The 20804-nt window shown below is 52.5% G+C and overlaps 2 protein-coding genes across 11 annotated transcripts in view; one reads left to right on the top strand and one right to left on the bottom strand.

The window, feature by feature from the left end:
* The window catches only part of MICALL1 (MICAL like 1), a 34962-nt gene extending 25688 nt beyond the window's left edge, over positions 1 to 9274 (top strand). For 3 of the 4 annotated variants that reach the window (XM_055251764.2, XM_055251767.2, XM_055251766.2), the window contains 5 exons: positions 101 to 191; positions 348 to 421; positions 4352 to 4466; positions 5019 to 5065; positions 7983 to 9274. In XM_055251764.2, the coding sequence (XP_055107739.1) occupies positions 101 to 191; positions 348 to 421; positions 4352 to 4466; positions 5019 to 5065; positions 7983 to 8104 (449 nt within the window). In that variant the 3' untranslated portion in view covers positions 8105 to 9274. Of the gene's footprint in view, positions 1 to 100; positions 192 to 347; positions 422 to 4351; positions 4467 to 5018; positions 5093 to 7982 lie in introns of all 4 variants that reach the window. The other variant, XM_055251765.2, reaches the window with a different exon arrangement.
* Positions 9275 to 10976: 1702 nt separating this feature from the next.
* Positions 10977 to 20799, bottom strand: C18H22orf23 (chromosome 18 C22orf23 homolog). Of its 7 annotated transcripts, none has more exons than XM_055251803.2 (7): positions 20561 to 20799; positions 20258 to 20369; positions 18674 to 18736; positions 14522 to 14704; positions 12283 to 12414; positions 11675 to 11775; positions 10977 to 11504 (listed from the first exon to the last, which is right to left on the bottom strand). In XM_055251803.2, the coding sequence occupies exons 2-7, from the start codon at positions 20358 to 20360 to the stop codon at positions 11190 to 11192; spliced, it is 897 nt and encodes a 298-aa protein (XP_055107778.1). In that variant the 5' UTR covers positions 20361 to 20369; positions 20561 to 20799; the 3' UTR covers positions 10977 to 11189. The 7 variants fall into 7 exon arrangements, with proteins under 7 accessions (XP_055107778.1, XP_055107779.1, XP_055107780.1 ...); XM_055251804.2 differs by having other exon boundaries at positions 20664 to 20782; XM_055251805.2 differs by having other exon boundaries at positions 20258 to 20348; positions 20561 to 20671.
* Between the last annotated feature and the right edge of the window lie 5 nt (positions 20800 to 20804).

The following is a 20804-nucleotide window of genomic DNA, read 5'->3' as shown; positions in this document are numbered from 1 at the left end:
GGGCCTGCTGGGTGGGGCTGGGGGCAGGAGCCTCTATTGCCTGGGGAACTGAGCCAGGCATGGCAGCCAGCCCTGGCCTCAGTGGGTATCTGGCTTCCAGAGGGCCGTGAGGATGACATGCTGGTGGACTGGTTCAAGCTCATCCACGAGAAGCACCTACTGGTGCGGCGAGAGTCCGAGCTCATCTATGTGTGAGTCCCCCCGCCCCTGCCCAGGGCATCTGTCCCTGGAATCCGTAGAGCTTAGAATGGAGAACCCTTACCCTCTTCCCTCATCAGTAACAGCGCAGGGCAGGGCAGCCGGAGCTGGGGCAGAATTGTTAAGAGTCATCTTATTCCCACCCCTAGCTTCAAGCAGCAGAACCTGGAGCAGCGCCAGGCTGATGTCGAGTATGAGCTCCGATGCCTCCTCAATAAGCCAGGTGAGCGCAGCCACTGGCACTCCCCTGGCACCTGTCCTGGGGCCTGGTGACACGGAGGAGTGGGGGAGTGGGCGGGCAAAACCCCAGTGGGATGCACAGGCAGACTGGGGACAGGGCCAGAGGAGGAGGTGCGAGGCAGGGCTGTCTGGGTCACCCCCGAGGATGGGAGAGACTGTAACAGGCAGTAAGGTGGCTGGGGCTTGGTAGGAGAAGGAACCGCACAGACAGTGTGGGGTGTGGACGTCCGTGGTACCAGGGATGACAGACAGGCTCTCAGTGAATGAAGATCAGGCCCAGGACCAACCCGGCCTGATTTGTGCGTGGGTCAGACCGTTCCTTCTTCTGCCACTAACTTGCTGTGTGACCTTGGGCAGGATTCTTAGCCTCAGTGGCTTCAAGTGTAAGACGGGAATGAAGGTCCCCACCTCCTCGCGTGTTCTTGGGACGGGGAGACAGTGGATGTGGACTCTGTACCCTCTGAGGGGCTGATGGCTGACGGTTACCATGTGGCTGAGTTGGGGTTTGGTGAGGAGGGCTCCTCACACGCCCTCTGACAGTGGAATGCAGTGAACCGCAGCTGCAGGCAGAGACCCCAGGACTATGGAGATGCCAGAGTTGGGAGCCAAGGCTTTTGACCACTTTCTTATGGCTCAGGCATGGTGCCAGCCCTGGGCAAGGGCCATCTTGACAGATGGGAAGTGGAGGGCCAGAGAGGTCAAGGGACTTGGCTGTTGGTGACGGGGCTGGGCTTCCATCCATGTCTCTGATCTGGGGCTGTCCCTGCACACACAGCCCCTCCAGAGTGTGGGGATGGTGGCAGGGGAACTGTCACTGACTGGGGAATTTGGGAGGCTGGAGTGTCCCAGGGGAAGCCACAGAATGTCCCAGGCTTCCGCTGCCTTGTGTGAGTCACTCCCAACTCAACAGGAGGCTGGGGTGTGGCCACCACTCAGAGCCACAGCGGCGCCCTGTGGCCAGAGCGGGCACAGTTCCTCTGCCTCCCTGGCTAGCCCGGCCCCGGGGCTTACTGTGGCTTTTCCAGCCCCCTGTGTGGTGGCTGTGCATCCTGGGCTTGTAAGCCTGTCCCGGGCGTTGCTTTTGGAAGGTGAGGCTAGTGTATGAGGCCCCGAGTACAGTACACCATGAGGGTCATTGCTTGGGGGCATCAGGCTGCCAGGTTCAAATACCAGCTCCACCTTCACTGTGTGACACTGGTCAAAGATTTCATGTCCCTGAGTCTCAGTTTCCCCACGTGTAGACTGGGGACATAACTTACCAGGCCCCAGATATGGGAAATGGCAAAGTGGGATTCAAACTTGGGTGGCGATTTGGATGCCCTGCTCTGTCCCCAGAACCAGGTTGGGCCACCTGCTCCTCAATTTTGGCAAGGTGAGGCCATAGGGGAAAGGGGCAGTGGCTGAGGGGGCTTCAGGATATTTATTTATTTATTTTTTGGGGGGGTATTTATTTATTTATTATTATTATTTTTTTTGAGATGGAGTCTCACTCTGTCGCCCAGGCTAGAGTGCAGTGGCACGATCTCGGCTCACTGCAAGCTCTGCCTCCTGGATTCACGCCATTCTCCTGCCTGAGCCTCCTGAGTAGCTGGGACTACAGGCGCCCGCCACCGCGCCCGGCTAATTTTTTGTGTTTTTAGTAGAGACCGGGTTTCACCGTGTTAGCCAGGAAGGTCTTGATCTCCTGACCTTGTGATCCACCCGCCTTGGCCTCCCAAAGTACTGGGATTACAGGCGTGAGCCACTGCACCCGGCCCTATTTATTTATTTTTTATTTATTTATTATTATTTATTTATTTATTTATTAAGACGGAGTCTCACTCTGTTGCCCAGGCTGGAGGGCAGTGGCATAATCTCAGCTCACTGCAAGCTCCACCTCCCCAGGTTCACACCTCAGCCTCCCTAGTAGCTGGGACTACAGGTGCCTGCCACCCCGCCCCGCTAATTGTTTGTATTTTTAGTAGAGATGGGGTTTCACTATGTTAGCCAGGATGGTCTCGATCTCCTGACCTCGCGATCCGTCCACCTCGGCCTCCTAAAGTGCTGGGATTACAGGCGTGAGCCACTTCACCGAGCCCCGGCCCTATTTGTTATTATTATTATTATTATTATTTTTCTTGAGTCGGAGTCTCGCTCTGTCGCCTAGGCTGGAGTGCAGTGGCACGATCTTGGCTTACTACACGCTCCGCCTCCCGGGTTTATGCCATTCTCCTGCCTCAGCCTCCCGTGTAGCTGGGACTACAGGCACCTGCCACCACACCCAGCTAATTTTTTGTATTTTTAGTAGAGACGAGGTTTCATCGTGTTAGCCAGGATGGTCTTGATCTCCTGACCTCGTTATCCACCCACCTTGGCCTCCCAAAGTGCTGGGATTACACGCGTGAGCCACTGCACCTGGCCTATTATTTTTTTGAGATGGAGTGTCACTGTGACATCCAGGCTGAAGTGCAATGGCGTGAACTCAGCTCACTGCAATCTCTGTCTCCCAGGTTCAAGCGATTCTCCTGCTTCAGCCTCCCCAGTAGCTGGGATTACAGGCGCCCACCACCACTCTTGGCTAAGGATATTTACTTATTTTTTTTGTTGTTGAGACAGAGTCTCGCTCTGTTGCCCAGGCTGGAGTGCAGTGGTGTGATCTGAGCTCACTGCAACCTCCACCTCCTGGGTTCAAGCAATTCTCCTGCCTCATCCTCCCTAGTAGCTGGGATTTCAGGTGTGTGCCACCACACCTGGCTAATTTTTGTATTTTTAGTAGAGACAAGGTTTCACCATTTGGCCAGGCTGGTCTCGAACTCCTGACCTCTGGTGATCCACCTGCCTCGGCCTCCCAAAGTGCTGGGATTATAGGCGTGAGCCATCAGGCCCGGCCTAGGATATTTATTTGAAGGCAGGGAAACCTGTGGCGGTAGATGTTGTGGAGGGAAGGCCAAGTGTGGGCACTCATTCCTGGAGCCTGCAGGCTGGGCTACTAGGGCCCCAGTGGGCCCCTGGGGATGGTCCTGTGGGTAGGCTGGGGCCTTGAGAGGAAAGGAGGCCAGAGGGGCAGCAGGTGTGCCCAGCTTCAGTGGAGCCTCCTGCTGGGCTCCCTGCCCCCAGCATCCCCTCTAGTCTACCTTCCTCCACAGCCTTGGATAAATGTCCCAGTATGTCACTTGGGTCATGTTGCTTCTCCTGCTGGAGGAGCCCTGGGGTTCCCTGTTGTCTCCTCGCCTCTGCCCCACTCTGTCCCTCCTGAATCTTGCCTCCCGCCAGAAGCCACCTAGTGAACATTTGTTGAATGGATGAATGAACATGAGCATGAGACCCTTGGTGCCGCCCTGTTCTTGTAGCAGGTGCTGTGCTGGCCCTGCTGGGGCCCCTTGCAGGGCTTTTTGGTAGGCAGCCTGGTGTCCTTGGTCTCTTCTGTCACAACCTTGTTTTCCCTAAGAACTTGTAAGCCCTGGTCGGGTGCGGTGGCTCACACCTGTAATCCCAGCACTTTGGGAGGCCGAGGCGGGTGGATCACGAGGTCAGGAGATCGAGACCATCCTGGCCAACATGGTGAAACCCCGTCTCTACTAAAAATACAAAAAATTAGCCAGGCGTGGTGGCGGGCGCCTGTAGTCCCAGCTATTCAGGAGGCTGAGGCAGGAGAATGGCGTGAACCCAGGAGGTAGAGCTTGCAGTGAGCCGAGATCACGCCACTGCACTCCAGCCTGGGCGACAGAGCAAGACTCCGTCTCAAAAAAAAAAAAAAGGAACTTGTAAGCCCCACCTATCGACCTATCGGGGCCCTTCCTTTCTGCGCTCTTAGTTTCTAGCATGGTATTTAGCAAGGGGCTGGCCTGCTGCACTTAGGCAGTGGCTCCTGGCAGCCTAGGGAGGAAGAGGGCTTTCCTACCACTCATGCCCCCTAACTTTTCTCCCTGGGCAGAAAAGGACTGGACGGAGGAGGACCGGACCCGGGAGAAGGTGCTGATGCAGGAGCTTGTGACCCTCATTGAGCAGCGCAACGCTATCATCAACTGCCTGGATGAGGACCGGCAGAGGTGACATGGCCAGGGGTGGGGGCTTCTGGGGGCAGGGCCAGAGCAGGTCAGGCTCTGGGACCCATGGGTGGGGCAGCTCCCTGGAGAGCCAAAGACACAGTCCATGCCTCAGGCCAGGCCAGCCCTGCCCTCCTACCAGCCATCCCTGTGCACCATTGCTCAGCCCTGTGTGGACAGAGAGGGCATCTGCTCCTTCCTCCTGTGGGACTCTAAGCTGCTGCTGCTTTTTTTTTTTTTTTTTTTTTCTGAGACAGCATTTCACTCTTGTTGCCCAGGCTGGAGTGCAATGGCATAACCTCAGCTCACTACAACCTCTGTCTCCCAGGTTCAAGCGATTCTCCTACCTCTGCCTCCCGAGTAGCTGGGATTACAGGCATGAGCCACCACACCCAGCTACTTTTTGTATTTTTAGTAGAGACAGGGTTTCACCATGTTGGCCAGGCTGATCTCGAACTCCTGACCTCAGGTGATCCACCCACCTTGGCCTCCCAATGTGCTAGGATTACAGGTGTGAGCCACCGCACCCAGCTTAACTGCTGCTGCTTATTTCAGGGAGGAAGAGGAAGACAAGATGTTGGAAGCCATGATCAAGAAGAAAGGTGAGGCCCTTGCTGGGGATGAGGCTGGTGCCCACTTGAACTTCAACATTGGGGTTGGAAGGGAGGGACTGGTTGAAGGGAGAGTTGGAGTGGGCACTACCAGGATGGCTGTGCACAAACTCCGCAGCCTCTGTTTTGCAGAGAGGGCTGCGTGTAGCAAGAGAGGCCAGCATACAGCCAGGAAGGCTGCGGCTTAGGCTTGGAGGGTAGCCGTGGGATGCCCTGATGCCCACAGAGACAACTGTGGTATATGGGAGGCATCTTCCCAGGGTGGATTTGCCCTCAGCTGTGCATTCCCCCTTGAGATCTGCAGCTGGTTTTGCTGGAGTCTGTGGGCCCAAAAAGCAGTGCTTCCTGGGGACCAAGTGGTGCTTGAAACAGTTAAAAGAGTACTGGACAGGAGATCGAGACCATCATGGCTAACACGGTGAAACCCCGTCTCTACTAAAAATACAAGAAATTAGCCAGGCATGGTGGCGGGAGCCTGTAGTCCCAGCTACTCGAGAGGCTGGGGCAGGAGAATGGTGTGAACCTGGGAGGCAGAGCTTGCAGTGAGCCGAGATCACGCCACTGCACTCCAGCCTGGGCAACAGAGGGAGACTCCGTCTCAAAAAAAAAAAAAAAAAAAAAAAAAAAAAAAAAACTGGACTGTGAGTCAAAGGATTTTTTTTTTTTTGAGACAGAGTCCCACTCTGTTGTTCAGGCTGGAATACAGTGGTGCGATTTTGGCTCACGGCAACCTCTGCCTCCCGGGTTCAAGCAATTCTCCTGTCTCAGCCTCCTGAGTTGCTGGGACTACAGGCGCATGCCACCACACCCAGCTAATTTTTTTTTTTTTTTTTTTTGAGACAGAATCTTGCTTTTGTCACCCAGGCTGGAGTGCATTGGTACGATCTCAGCTCACTGCAACCTCCGCCTCCCGAGTTCAAGCAATTCTCCTGCTTCAGCTTCCTGAGTAGCTGGGATTAGCTGCCACCACGCCCGGCTAATTTTTGTACTTTTAGTAGAGACAGGGTTTCGCCATGTTGGCCAGGCTAGTCTCGAACTCCTAACCTCAGGTGATCCGCCTGCCTCAGCCTCCCAAAGTGCTGGGATTACAGGTGTGAGCCCCTGTGCCCAGCCCTGGCTAATTTTTTTGTATTTTTAGTAGAAACGGGGTTTGATCATGTTGACCAGGCTGGTCTCGAACTCCTGGCCTCAAGTGATTTCCCCACCTCGACATCCCGAAATGCTGGGATTACAGGCGTGAGCCAGTGTTCCTGGCCAGGATTTGGGTTTTGGTCTTGGTTTTACCAGTACCTCACTTTGTGGCCTTGTGGTTAGGTCTTGACTCAGGCCAAGTCAGACTACTTGAGTTCTAGTCCCAGCTCTGGCACTTATGAGCTGGGTGACTTTGAGCCGGCCACTCTACTACTCTGGTCTCATTCTTCATATCTGCAGAATGGGGGTGAAAATGGCACCCCCTCACAGGTGTGTGCTGGGATTACTGAGATAATGTGTAAAACTTAAGCTGAGGGCCCTGGCCCTACAAAGAGCTCCGTTGGTATCAGTCCCTTTCAAAGGCCTACATTTTCCTTGTCTATAAAATTAGGGGCTCAGACAGATGATTTTGAAGGTTTCTCTTGCTCTGACAGCGTTTGTGTTGTAAGTAACAGAGCTGTGGGCACCAGCCTGGGTGAATCTAGCCTTTTAAAGATAAATGGGGGCCAGGCGTGGTGGCTCACGCCTTTAATGCCAGCACTTTAGGAGGCCGAGGCCGGCAGATCACAAGGTCAGGTGTTCGAGACCAGCCTGGCCAGCATGGTGAAACCCTGTCTCTACTAAAAATACAAAAATTAGCCGGGCATGGTGGCGCTTGCCTGTAATCCCAGCTACTGGGGAGGCTGAGGCAGAAGAATTGCCTGAACCCAGGAGGCAGAGGTTGCAGTGAGCCGAGATCGTGCCACTGCATTCCAGCCTGGGCGACACAGCAAGACTCCATCTCAAAAAAAAAAAAAAAAAAGATAAATGGGGCCGGGCACGGTGGCTCACGCTTGTAATCCCAGCACTTTAGGGGGCTGAGGCGGGCTCATCGCCTGAGGTCAGAAGTTTGAGACCAGCCTGGCCCAACATGGTGAAACCCCATCTCTACTAAAAATACAAAAATTAGCTGGGTGTGGTGGCACACTTCTGTAATCCCAGCTACTTGGGAGGCTAAGGCAGGAGAATTTCTTGAACCAGGAGGCAGAGTTTGCAGTGAGCTGAGACTGTGCCATTGCACTCCAGCCTGTGTGACAGAGACTCTGTCTCAAAAAAAAGAAAAAGAAAAAGATAAATGGATGCCATGCTTCAGAATTCCTGGATTCTAGGCCAGGTGCGATGGCTTACGCCTGTAATCCTAGCAGTTTGGGAGGCCGAGGCGGTGGGGATCAAGAGGTCAGGAGACCGAGACCATCCTGGCTAACAGTGAAACCCCGTCTCTACTAAAAATACAAAAATTAGCCGGGGCGTGGTGGCACCCGCCTTTAGTCCCAGCTACTCGGGAGGCTGAGGCAGGAGAATTGCTTGAACCCGGGAGGTGGAGGTTGCAGTGGGCCAAGATCGTGTCATTGCACTCCAGCCTGGGCGATAGAGCGAGACTCAGTTTCAAAAAAAAAAAACGAATTCCCAGATTCAGCAGAGCTCTTACGTGTGCTGACCATCTTGATCTTTCCCCAAACACTGGAGGTGGGGAGGGGGAGGATGGGCCCCATCCTCTAGGTGAAGAGACAGAGGCTGGGAAAAGTGAGTGGCTTGTCCCTCCCTGGCTCCACACAGGAAGTGGTGGGGCTGGGCTGAGCCCTGCTGCCCATGCCCAGGCCTGTGTCACTGGCTGTAGCCTGCCCTGGATGTACCCCTCTTCTCCACTTTGTTAAGTGCTCCCCTCTCTGTGCTGCAGAGTTCCAGAGGGAGGCTGAACCCGAGGGCAAGAAGAAGGGGAAGTTCAAGACCATGAAGATGTTGAAACTGCTAGGAAACAAACGTGATGCCAAGAGCAAGTCCCCCAGAGACAAGAGCTAACAGCACGAGAAGCCAGTTGGGGACTGCCCCCCTCCTGGACCAGCTCCTGGGCTGTGCTCTGTTTGAAGGGGGCGCCCTGCTCCCCTCAGATCAGTCAGGAGGAAGATGACTAAGGGGAGGGATCCTCTGGGTGATGGCCTCTTCCTCCTCAGGGACCTCTGACTGCTCTGGGCCAAAGAGTCTCTTGTTTCTTCTCCGAGCCCCAGGCAGCGGTGATTCAGCCCTCCCCAACCTGATTCTGATGACTGCGGATGCTGTGACTGACCCAAGGGGCAAATAGAGTCCCAGGGTCCAGGGAGGGGTGCCTGCTGAGCACATCTGCCCCCTCACCCTGCCCAGCCCCTGCCATGAGCTCTGGCCTGGGTCTTCGCCTCCAGGGTTCTGCTCTTCCAGGCAGGCCAGCAAGTGGGGCTGGGCCACACTGGCTTCTTCCTGCCCCATTCTGGGCTCTGAGTCTCTGTCTTCCTGTCCTGTGCAGGTGCCCCTGGATCTCTGTTTCCCTCACTCAGGAACTCTGTTTCTGAAGTCTTAAGTGTGAGTTTATGACTGAGTGGCCTGTACTGTCAGACGTGAATGGGCCTGACGGGCAAATCCATCCCTCTCTCCCTCACAGCTGCAGGAGTGGCTTCCCTCGTCTCCCCTCACTCCACGGGGAGCCTCCCTTGCCAGGACCAGGGCTGCGATGGCCATGCTTGGGCAGGTGGGTGCTCTGTTAGCTGCTCCTAGTGCTGCCCCTAGGCTGCAGTTCTGATCCCTGGTTGTCAGGTAGGAAGGGTGCACTTGAAGCAGGTGCTCATCTCGGTTCCTTAACGTTTGTAGTCTGACCCCTCATTTAGGCTTTCCTCTGCCACCCCGGTCCAGGGAAGAGGCTCGCTCCTGCCCGTGGTCATCACTGGTCTGTCTGCTCTGTTGTCTGTTCTCTCCCTGACTCCCTCCCACTGAAGGCCTGATGGCCACTCGCCCTTCTGGGATGGCTATGGGAGAGGAGGAGTGATGGGGACCACCACCTTTTCAGCAGGAAATGTGCCCAGCAGCTCTTGGTCAAAGCACTGTTGCTATAAGCTATCTCTGGGATGCCTCTAGGCCCCCTTCCCTCTACACACCTCTGGGAAAAGATCACACTGTATTAACTCTCGAGGAGTTTCCTCACCAATAAACGGACAACCTCAACTGCCAGTGCCCTGCAGCCTCGGGCCACAGCGGCAGCCTTGTCTGCCCTCCCACCTGCCTCTGCCACACCTGGTGGCTGAGCATCTCTGGTTGCCCAGAGGCCATGTTGGGGCCATCCTCCAAGAGGGATCTCTGCCCTCACCGCCTGCCACTGGGCAGGATCCCTTTCCTCTGCAGGGAGAGGTGGCTCCTCGGCCATGCAGCCCCTGGCAGGCTCCTTCTAAACATGCCTATTGGCCTGGAGCTGGCGCCACCAACTCCAGGGCCTTTCCAGGGCCAGACAAGTAACACGCACGAAGCCGGGTGACAGCTCCGACGGGCTGTTTCGGTGCCAGGAGACTAAGCTGGCAGGGGCAGGGGTGAACTGGAGGCAAGTCAAGTCGCCTGTGGGGCTGAATGTGGGCCCAGTGTTGCCAGATCCTTTGTCATAAGAAGCTAGAAATCCAGATTTTATGTGTGTGTAATTTGTAAATGCTGAAAGCTAGCCTGAATTTCTTTCTTTTTTTTTTTTTGAGACAGTCTCGCTCTGTCACCCAGGCTGGAGTGCAGTGGCATGATCTCGGCTCACTGCAAGCTCCGCCTCCCGGGCTCACGCCATCCTCCTGCCTCAGCCTCCTGAGTAGCTGGGACTACAGGCGCACGCTGCTACGCCTGGCTAATTTTTTGTATTTTTAGTAGAGACGGGGTTTCACCGTTAGCCAGGATGGTCTTGATCTCCTGACCTTGTGATCCACCCACCTCGGCCTCCCAAAGTGCTGGAATTACAGGCGTGAGCCACTGTGCCCGGCCACTAGCCTGAATTTCAATCAAGGGTCGGCTGATACTGTGTGTCCAGGGTGGGCTGGATTTGTCCTGGGGTTCTCTGGTTTGCTGCCTCCTGACCACATGATGGGGCCTTCGAGGTGGAGGACAACTGTTCCCATTAGATTGCACCCTCTGCCCTCAGGTTCTTGAGGGTGTGTGGACACAGAGGCTTTCCATGGGATGTCCCTGAGCCGGCCCTTGATTGGGGCCTCACCACTTACAGGGCCGTTTTATTCTGCAAACCGAAACTTGGGTCATGTGACCTGATGGGATTATGGGACTCCTCCAGGTGCCTGAGACAGGGTTGATATTTCCAAAATATTTTGGTGACTTACTGGGACAGGCAAATGACAGAATACTGGAGAAGGTAGGGATCATGGGTATCAGGAGCCAGAGGGGAGGGGGACAGATGTGCTGTGTACAGGACAAGGTGTCAGGCGACTCCTTCCCAGCAGGGCCTCATAGATGCACAAGCACGGAGCTGGTGGGTTTTGCCCAAGAAAGGTCACACGGCACATGCAGGGATTGGAACTCCCAGGCCAGGGCTCTAGGTCACTCCCACCCTTTCATGTTTCTTTCTGTGGCCATGGGTATAGTGGAAAGACATAAAGCTAAAGCCAGCTTTTAATCCTGAGTGCACGGCTTGCCAGTTAAATGCCCTTGGTTGTGGTATCTTGTTGAGACTTAGTTTTCACAGAAGGATAATGAACCATTGCAGAGGTTTATTGAGATCATTAACAGAGTGGAATTCAGCACCCACCACAGCAGCCAGCCATGGGGTGCCCAAGAGGTTGGTTCCCATTGCCACTTGAAATATGCAGACAGGTAGCTAGAAACCATCTATGCTTGACAAAGTCTAACGCCTTAAACAAATAAGCTTATCCCTCTGAAAACAAAATGGTGCTTGTAATGACCCACGTTAAATATGTTTTATTGGCCAGTTAATCATTGTGGTTGAATACTTGCCTAAGGCGGTAAGAAATCAAATAAGTAAATCCTAAAACAGGAAGAAAGGAATCATATTCATTCCTGAATTCAGAAAACTAAATGAGCAGGCCACAGGCCAGAGGTGTTGGGAAGCAGGCCCAGTGGATACCTATAGACACACGTCCTAGTAGGGATGCTCGGGCCTTGCTTCTCTGTGGATGGGGCTGTGAGTCTGAGGCTCCAACTGCATTCCGGGGCAGGGGCTAGGCTGCGGAGTATGCCTTGGGGTACTGCAGGGCAGTGCTGTGCCACCATCTGACGTGGCTGAAGGCTGGTAGGATGGGCTAGCCTGAGGATGGCCCTGCCTGGCAGAGGAGTGGACTCCAGTGGTCGAGCTTGGGCTACCCTGCCCGTCTCTGGAGACAGATGAAGTGGTGGTAAGAGCCTTCCTAAGTTCCTCACTCCTTCTGCGGTCAATGTCTTCCATTTCCCGGAGTTTCTGCAAAGGGCATCAGGGAAAGCGGGTGTATGAGGGCTAGGAACCTGAGGAGCTGTCACAGCAGTGAGCTAGAGCCTGACCCCTGAACCCTGCCACAGCTGGCCCTGTATTTCCATTTGCACTTGGCGCTGGGCCCTTCCCCTCCCCACTTCCCCGGTTGTTTCTCCTACCTGGGAGATTTCAGCAAGGATGATTCCTCGGTACTGTTTGCCCTGTCCCAGGGCCTCCATGTCAGCCAGGAATTCTTTCCTCTCCTGGATTTCCTTCACCACTGGACAGAGGAGAGGGCTGTCAGGTTCCCGTGAGGGATGCGGGCAGCGGGTTGCCTCTCTTGAGGAGAGGAAGCGGTTCTATTGTCAAATAGTGTTTCTAGGCCGGGCATGGTGGCTCATGCCTGTAATCCCAGCACTGGGAGGCCGAGGCGGGTGGATCACGAGGTCAGGAGTTCGAGACCAGCCTGACCAACATGGTGAAACCCCGTGTCTACTAAAAATACAAAAATTAGCCAGGTGTGGTGGCAGGCACCTGTAATCCCAGCTACTCAGGTGGCTGAGGCAGGAGGGATCGCTTGAACCTGGGAGGTGGAGGCTGCAGTGAGTCCAGATCACACCACTGCACTCTAGCCTGGGCAATAAGAGCGAGACTGTCTCAAAATAAATAAATAAATAGTGTTTCTCATTTGTTGGCCCCCAGGGATCCACTGACTGCTCCATCCAATTCTGAGCCCCCTCCTCACATTACCCCCACCCCCAGCATGACTGGTCCATCGGAGCCTTACACTCTTCAAATTGGTCTAGCTCAGGGGCTGGAACCTCCTGTCGTGCAGGAGGGGTCTTTCTTTTCCGTTCCTCTGGGTCCTTCCCCGTGGCAAAGATATTTTGGAGTCTTTGTTTCTCCTTCTCCAGATCCCCTGTAGGGCCAAAAAGAAATGACCTAGTTAGGCCGTGAACGGTGCCTCATTCATGGTCTGTGTTCCCAAGTGCACATGCTTGCTGCAGGGTGCCTGGTCATGCAGACAGGGCTTTCGTACACCCGGCTCCTACCCTGGGTTCTCCTGAGCAATACTGTACTGTCAAGAGAGGCAGGAAGAGGTTGAAAGAACCAAGAAAAGAGTCTGGGTATGGTCTGTAATTCCAACACTTTGGGAGGCTGAGGTGGGAGGATTGCTTAAGACCAGGAGTTCAAGACCAGCCTAATGGATGTAGTGAGAACCCCCCATCTCTTTTTTTTTCTTTTTCTTTTTCTTTTTTCTTTTTTTTTTTTGAGACAAGGTCTGACTCTATTGCCCAGACTGGAGTGCAGTGACACAATTTCGGCTCACTGCAACCTCTCGGGCTCAAGTCATCCTCCTACCTCAGCCTCCCGAGTAGCTGGGACTACAGGTGGACATCATCGTGCCCAGCTAATTTTTGTATTTTTTTTTTTTTTTTTAGTAGAGATGGAGTTTTGCCATGTTGCCCAAGCTGGTCTCAAACACATGAGCTCAAGTGATCTGCCAGCCTTGGCCTCCCAAAGTGCTGGAATTACAGGCATGAGCCATCATGCCTGGCCAATATCCTATATCTAAAAAAAAAAAAGTCCAGGTACGGTGGCTCACACCTGTAATCCTAGCACTTTGGGAGGCTGAGGCGGGCAAATCACAAGGTCAGGAGTTCAAGACCAGCCCAGCCAACATGGTGAAACCCCATCTCTACTAAAAATACAAAAATTTAGCTGGGCATGGGCTGGGCGTGGTGGCTCACGCCTGTAATCCCAGCACTTTGGGAGGCCGAGGCGGGCGGATCACAAGGTCAGGAGATCAAGACCATCCTGGCTAACACGGTGAAACCCCACCTCTACTAAAAATACAAAAAAATTAGCCGGGCATGATGGCAGGCGCCTGTAGTCCCAGCTACTTGGGAGGCTGAGGTAGGAGAATGGCGTGAACCCGGGAGGCGGAGCTTGCAGTGAGCCGAGATGGCGCCACTGCACTCCAGCCTGGGCGACAGAGCGACTCCGTTTCAAAAAAAAAAAAAAAAAAAATTGGCTGGGCAGGGCATGGTGATGGGTGCCTGTAATTCCAGCTTCTTGGGAGGCTGAGGCAGGAGAATTGCCTGAACCCAGGAGGTGGAGGTTGCAGTGAGCGGAGATTGTGCCACTGCAGTCCAGCCTGGGTGACACTGTGAGACTCCGTCTCAAAAAATAAAGCTGGGTGTGGTGAACACCTGTGGTCTCAGCTATTCTGGAGGCTGAGGCAGGAGGATTGCTTGAGCTCAGGAGTTCTGGCTGCGGTGAGCTATGAATGGGTGACAGAATGAGAGTGACACTGTCTCAAAAAAAAAAAAAAAAAAAAAAGCCAGGAGCAGTGGCTCATACCTGTAATCCCAACACTTTGGGAGGCCAAGGTGGGCAGATCACTTGAGGCCAGGAGTTCAAGACCAGCCTGGCCAACATGGTGAAACTCCATCTCTACTAAAAAAATTAACTGGACATGGTGGTGGACGCTTGTAATCCCAGCTACTCAGGAGGTTGACACATGAGAATTGCTTGAACCCGGGAGGCGGAGGTTACAGTGAGCCAAGATAGCACCACTGCACTCTAGCCTGGTCACAGAGTGAGGATCTGTCTTTTAAAAAAAAAAAAAAAAAAAAAAAAGTTTTGTCAAAACTTAGCAGAGCAAGGCTAAGAGCTCAGGAACCTGGGGCCTTGGCGATGCCTGTAGTGGCAACCTATGTTTAGGGGCTGCAGGGAGAGGTTAGGCTGTGGCCTGAAGCCCTGATAGCCACTATCATCAGGAATTGGTAGATTCCAGTTAATCGTGAGTTCTGGAAAAATAAAAAATGAGGACCATCTGACTGGTTTCCTCTGTGCCCTGAATACCCCTAAGCTAACATGTGCTGAGGCTCAAGAGCATTGGTACAAAGTGCATGGGGATTTGATTAGCTACCTTCCCGCCTGCCCTGTGGGCTGCTCGCGTGCCTCTCCCTTGTCCTCCCCCAGGGAGATGGAGAAAGGCCCTAGCTGAGACCCTCACTTACTGGTGGCTTGAGGCTTGAACTGCTCCCGGCTGTAGGCCCCATTGGCTTGGCACATGTTGGCAGGCCGGAGGTGGGGACGGGCTGTGAGGATGGGAGGCAGGTAGATGGGCGAGGCTATTTGCTTGGAAGGTAAGACCCTCTGGCTGGATGTTGGGCTGCACTGTAGGGGCAAAGCATCTCCTCCTGGGGAACGAAGAGTTGGGGTGGGAGGACCCACATGGCTTTTTTTTTTTTTTTTTGAGTCTGAGTCTTGCTCTGTCACTCAGGCTGGAGTGCAGCTGCACGATCTTGGCTTACTGCAACCTCTGCCTCCTAGATTCAAGCGATTCTCCTGCCTCAGTCTCCCAAGTAACTGGGATTACAGGCATGCGCTACCATGCTTGACTAATTTTTATATTTTTAGTAGAGACAGGCCATGTTGGCCAGGCTGGTCTTGGACTCCTGACCTCAAGTGATCCACCCACCTTGGCCTCCCAAAGTGCTAGGATCATAGGCATGAGCTATTGCACCCGGCCACTTTTTAAAAATAAAAGTTGGCCGGGCACGGCGGCTCATGCCTGTAATCCCAGCACTTTGGGAGGCCGAGATGGGTAATCACTTGAGGTCAGGAATTCGAGACCACCCTGGCTAACATGGTGAAACCCTGTCTCTACTAAAAATACAAAAAATTAGCCGAGCGTGGTGGCAGGTACCTGTAGTCCCTACTACTCAGGAGGCTGAGGCAGGAGAATGGCGTGAACCCGGGAGGCGGAACTTGCAGTGAGTTGAGATCGCACCACTGCACTCCAGCCTGGGCGATAGAGCGAGACTCCGTCTCAAAAAAAAAATTAATAAAATAAAAATAAAAGTAAACCTACCTGTTAAAATAAGTCAAAAGGCCAAGTGCAGTGGCTCACGCCTGTAATCCCAACACTTTGGGAGGCCGAGGTGGGCAGATCACTGGAGGTCAGGACTTTGAGACCAGCCTGGCCAACATGGTGAAACCCCATGTCTAAAGGAAAACAAAAAAAATTAGCCAGGCATTATGATGGGTGCCTGTAATCCCAGCTACTTGGGAGGCTGAGGTGGGAGAATCACTTGAACCCAGGCAGTGGAGGTTGCAGTGAGCCAAGATTGCACCACTGCACTCCAGCCTGGGTGACTGACCAAGACTGTCTCAAAAAAAACCCCAAAAAACAAAAATTAGCTGGGCGTGGTGATGCAGGCCTGTAATCCTAGCTATTGGGAAGGCTGAGGCAGGAGAATCGCTTGAACCCAGGAGGTGGAGGTTGCAGTGAGCCGAGATTGAGCCACTGCACTCCAGCCTGGGCAACAGAGTGAGACTCTGTCTCAAAAAACAAAACAAAACAAGTCAAACAGTACAAGGAGTCTTCTCTTCTTCCTTCCAATCCCACCCCTCTGTAATGAATGAGTGATAATGGTAACAGTTTGGTGGTCTCCTTCCTTTTTGATGCTTATACAAACATGTTGAAAGATATATGTGCATATAAGATTCTTTCAAACACTGGATCATACTGTAATATATTAAAATAACAGACTCTTTTCACTTAACATTTTTTCATGGACATCAGTCCAGATCAATCCATTTATATATAACTTATTTTTTATAGCTATATACTAGTATCCTTAGAATGGATACATTATTTATTTAGCTCACCTCCTTGTTTCAGAAATTTAGGTTATTTCTAGGTTTGTTTTTTACTACTTCAAACAATGCTGCAATAAACATTCTTGTACATCAAATCTTTGTACTGATGCTTTAATTTCTATGGATGTGTTCCTAAAACTTTCTGTGTGGTCCATGGACAAGCAGGGACAGTTTGGATGATAGCAGGTACCTATCCCTCCTGCTGTCCATCCCTGTGCTTGGCCATCCCTGGGGCTTCTCCCCCAGGCCATCCAAGTGTGTCACCTGTCTGGTCAGTTGACCCCACCTCTCAACTGCCATAAAGCCCAGCTTAGAGCAGTTCCCATCCATTGTTTTTTTTGTTTTGTTTTGTTTTGTTTTTTGAGACAGAGTCTCCCTCTGTTGCCTAGGCTGGAGTGCAGTGGCGTGATCTTGGCTCTCTGCAACCTACACCTCCTGGGTACAAGTGATTCTTGTGCCTCAGTCTCCTGAGTAGCTGGGATTACGGTATGTGCCACCACACCTGGCTAATTTTTTTGTTGTTGTTGTTGAGACAGGGTTTTGTTCTCGTCACCCAGGCTGGAGTGCAATGGTGCGATCTCAGCTCACTGCAACCTCTGCCTCCCGGGTTTAAGCTATTCTTCCGCTTCAGCTTCCCAAGTAGCTGGGACTACAGGCCCGGGTCACCACACCTGGCTAATTTTTGTATTTTTAGTAGGGATGGAGTTTCACCATGTTGGCCAGGGTGGTCTTAAACTCCTGACTTTGGGTTATCTGCCTGTCTCGGCCTCCGAAAGTGCTGGGATTACAGGCGTGAGCCACCGCACCTGGCTCATCCACTGTTTTGATCTGTGCCTGTCTACCTTTTCTGGCCGTACAGCCTCTACAAGGTCAATTCCCCAGGAGTGAGGGGTCAGAAATATTAATTTTTTTGGTCACACACCCAAAAATTTTGTTGTGGAGAGAAGTTTCGCTGTGTTGCCCAGGCTGGCCTTGAACTCCTGGGCTCAAGTGTTTCTCCTGCCTCAGCTTCCTGAGTAGCTGGGACTACAGGTACACCCCAGTATGTATGTGTTTTGCCCAAGCAGGCTGGTCTTGAACTCTTGGGCTCAAGAAATCCTCCTGCCTTAGCCTCCCAAAGTGATAGGATTATAGGTATAAGCCACCACACTTGACCTGTTTTTTTTATTTTTTATTTTTTATTTTTGAGACGGAGTCTTGCTCTGTCACCCACGCTGGAGTGCAATGGTGTGGTCTCGGCTCACTGCAACCTCTGCCTTCTGGGTTCAAGCAATTTTCCTGCCTCAGCCTCCTGAGTAGCTGGTATTACAGGCATCCACCATCATGCCCAGCTAATTTTTGTATTTTCGTACAGACAGGGTTTTACCATGTTGGCCAGGCTGGTCTTGAACTCCTGACCTCAGGTGATCTGCCTGCCTCAGCCTCCCAAAGTGCTAGGATTACAGGTGTGAGCTCCCATACCCGGCCTGACCTGTTTTTAGTTTAATTTAATTTAATTTTAATTATTTTGAGATTAGGCTCCACTCAGTCGCCCAGGCTGGAGTGCAGTGGTGAAATCATAGCTCATTGCAGCCTTGACCTCCCAGGGTCAAGTGATCCTCCCACCTCAACCTCCTGAGTAGCTGGGACTACAGGTTGGCACCACCACACCTGGCTAATTTAAAAAAATTTTGGAGGCTGGGTGCAGTGACTCATGCCTGGAATCCCAGCACTTTGGGAGGCCGAGGCAGGCAGATCCACGAGGTCAAGAGTTCAAGACCAGCCTGGCCAACATGGTGAAACCCAGTCTCTACTAAAAATACAAAAATTAAGCCAGGCATGGTGGTGCACGCCTGTAATCCTAGCTAGTCAGGAGGCTGAGGCAGGACAATTGCCTGAACCCAGGAGGCAGAGGTTGTAGTGAGCCGAGATCATGCCACTGTACTCCAACCTGGGCGACAGAGAGAGACTCATCTCAGAACAAAACAAAAAAGTTGGCCAGGCGTGGTGGCTCACGCCTGTAATCCTAGCACTTTGGAAGGCCGAGGTGGGCGGATCATGAGGTCAGGAGATTGAGACCATTCTGGCTAACACGATGAAACCCCGTCTCTACTAAAAATACAAAAAATTAGCCGGGCGTGGTGGTGGGCACCTGTAGTCTCAGCTACTTGGGAGGCTGAGGCAGGAGAATGGCATGAACCCGGGAGGCAGAACTTGCAGTGAGCCGAGATTGCGCCACTGCGCTCCAGCCTGGGCAGCAGAAGGAGACTCTGTCTCAAAAAAAAAAAAAAAAAGGTTTTGTGGAGATGAGGTCTTGTGGTGTTGCCCGGGCTGGTCTTGAATTCCTGGGCTTAAGCCATCCTCCTGCCTCAGCCTCCCAAAGTGTTGGAATTACAGGCATGAGCCACATGCCTGGCTGTCTTTGTTTTTTTTATATGAGGTCCTCTCTCCCTTAACATGGAGAAGCATTAAAAATGTGGCCCCAGATACCTCTGGCCAGGAAGCCTCTGTGGACTGCCCCTTACTTTTCATGATGTCCATGATGTGGCGCTGCTGGATATTCGTCAGTTTGGATTCCTTCATCATCACTGCATGACAAAGCATTCTATGAGGCCTCCTGGGCTGCAGGCGGATGCCTTCACCTGACGCCCTACTGAAATTTAAAACCCTACATCCTAGCCCCATTCTGCACTGAGCATGCCTTCTCTATCTTTCCTGCTTCGTTTTTTCTATAGCACTTAATGGCCACCTAAAATTCTATATATTTTATTTTATTGTTATCCTTCTATATTAGCTCTATGATAACAAGAATTTTTGCTGGTTTAATAAAATTTCTGCCCTCTGTTAACAAATATTTTTTCCTCTTTCTCTTCTTTTTTTTTTTTTTTTTTTTTTTTTTTGAGATGGAGCTTCCCTCTTGTTGCCCAGGCTGGAGTGCAATGGCGCGATCTGGGCTCACTACAATCTCCATCTCTTGGGTTCAAGCAATTCTCCTGCCTCAGCCTACCAAGTAGCTGGGATTACAGACATGCGCCGCCATGCCCGGCTAATTTTGTATTTTTAGTGGAGACTGGGTTTCTCCATGTTGGTCAGGCTGGTCGTGAACTCCTAACCTCAGGTGATCTGCCCACCTTGGCCTCCCAAAGTGCTGGGATTACCGGCGTGAGCCACCTCATTTTCTTTCACTGCTGTATCCCCGGCACCTAAAACAGAGTCTAAGGCACATGGTAGACTTAAAAATGTTGTTGTTGGAAAAAAACAAAAAAGTTTTTGAGCAAAAGAACACATGAACACTTGTTCATCAGGTTTCAGGGGCTGGAGCTACAATTGTGAGCCGAAACAGGCACGATTCCTGCCTGATGAAATTCATGATCTGGAGGGATAGATGGGACACCAAATAACTGACTACAGCTTGTGCTATGCCCAGTGAAGGAAAATGTGTGAGGGCGCATAACAGTTGATCCTGCTGTGGTGGTAAGGAGGAGAGGTCTTCCTCGGGAAAGTTGAAAGTGTGATCTAAAGGATGCATAGGAGTTAACTACTCTAAAAATTTTAGTTCTTTGACTTTTGGCAAGGTGTAGCACCTTGAAACTTCCCCCTCCCCCCGCCCTGCCCCCGACTAAGGCATATGCAGTAGAATTTTGAAGCTTTCTGAACCCCAGGCTCCTTATCTGTAAAGGAAAATAGCAATTGCTAAGCCACAGGTCAGGTACAGGGGAACTGAGTTACAGAGGGTAACTACCACCATTCTTCTCTCATCCTTTAACTCAGGGGTCGCCAACCCCCCGTCCATGGACTGGTACCAGTCCCTGGCCTGTTAGGAACCGGGCCGCACAGCAAGAGGTGAGCGGCAGGCTAGCGAGCCTCACCTCCTCCTTTCAGGTCAGTGATGGCCTTAGATTCTCATAGGAGCGCGAACCCTATTGTGAACTGCGCACGCGAGGAATCTAGGTTGCACGCTCCTTATGAGAATCTAATTCCCGATTATCTGAGGTGGAACAGTTTCATCCTGAAACCATTCCCCACACCTCCGTCAGTGGAAAAATTGTCTTCCACGAAACCTGTCCCTGGTGCCAAAAAGGCTGGGATCGCTGCTTTAACGCACTGACCTCTGAGCAGCTCGCAGGTCCCCGGGGTGTAAGTGGTCGTCTTGGGGCGGCGCCGGAACCCAGTTCCTTTGGTCACTACCTCCATCTGCTTCTGTGAAGCCATGGGAGGACTCTGAGGAGGGAAAGACGCAATGACACACTCCCTGTCTCCTATCCCTAATCTCTGTTCCCGGACGCCCAACACCCCAGAAGTCTGGAAGCGGGGATCAAGCCAGAGAATGATGCCGCCAGTTAATATTGCGACAGTGCCCAAACCTCCCATCCAGACACAGACAGATACACACACACAGTCCTCATTCTGACCCAGCGCCTGTGGCAGGGAGGTCTCCTCGGGAGGAAGGAAGTGTTAACATAGCCATAGTCACGACAGTACCCACTGAGTGATACGCCAAAATTGAAATTTCACCCTAAGACCCTCTCTGGGTGCTCCCCTCTCCACATAGAAGTGGGCTCCCGGAGACGGTGACCACTGCTTTACAGCCGCATCCGCACAGGTGCCATGCAATAATACTGCGCGATCTGGGCTGCTGGAGCTGGCAGCTAGCGC

This window comes from Symphalangus syndactylus, chromosome 18 (genome assembly GCF_028878055.3).
Source record: "Symphalangus syndactylus isolate Jambi chromosome 18, NHGRI_mSymSyn1-v2.1_pri, whole genome shotgun sequence".
Lineage (NCBI taxonomy): Eukaryota > Metazoa > Chordata > Mammalia > Primates > Hylobatidae > Symphalangus > Symphalangus syndactylus.
Note: the sequence above shows the minus strand (reverse complement) of the source record. Positions and strands in the feature narration are given on the sequence as shown.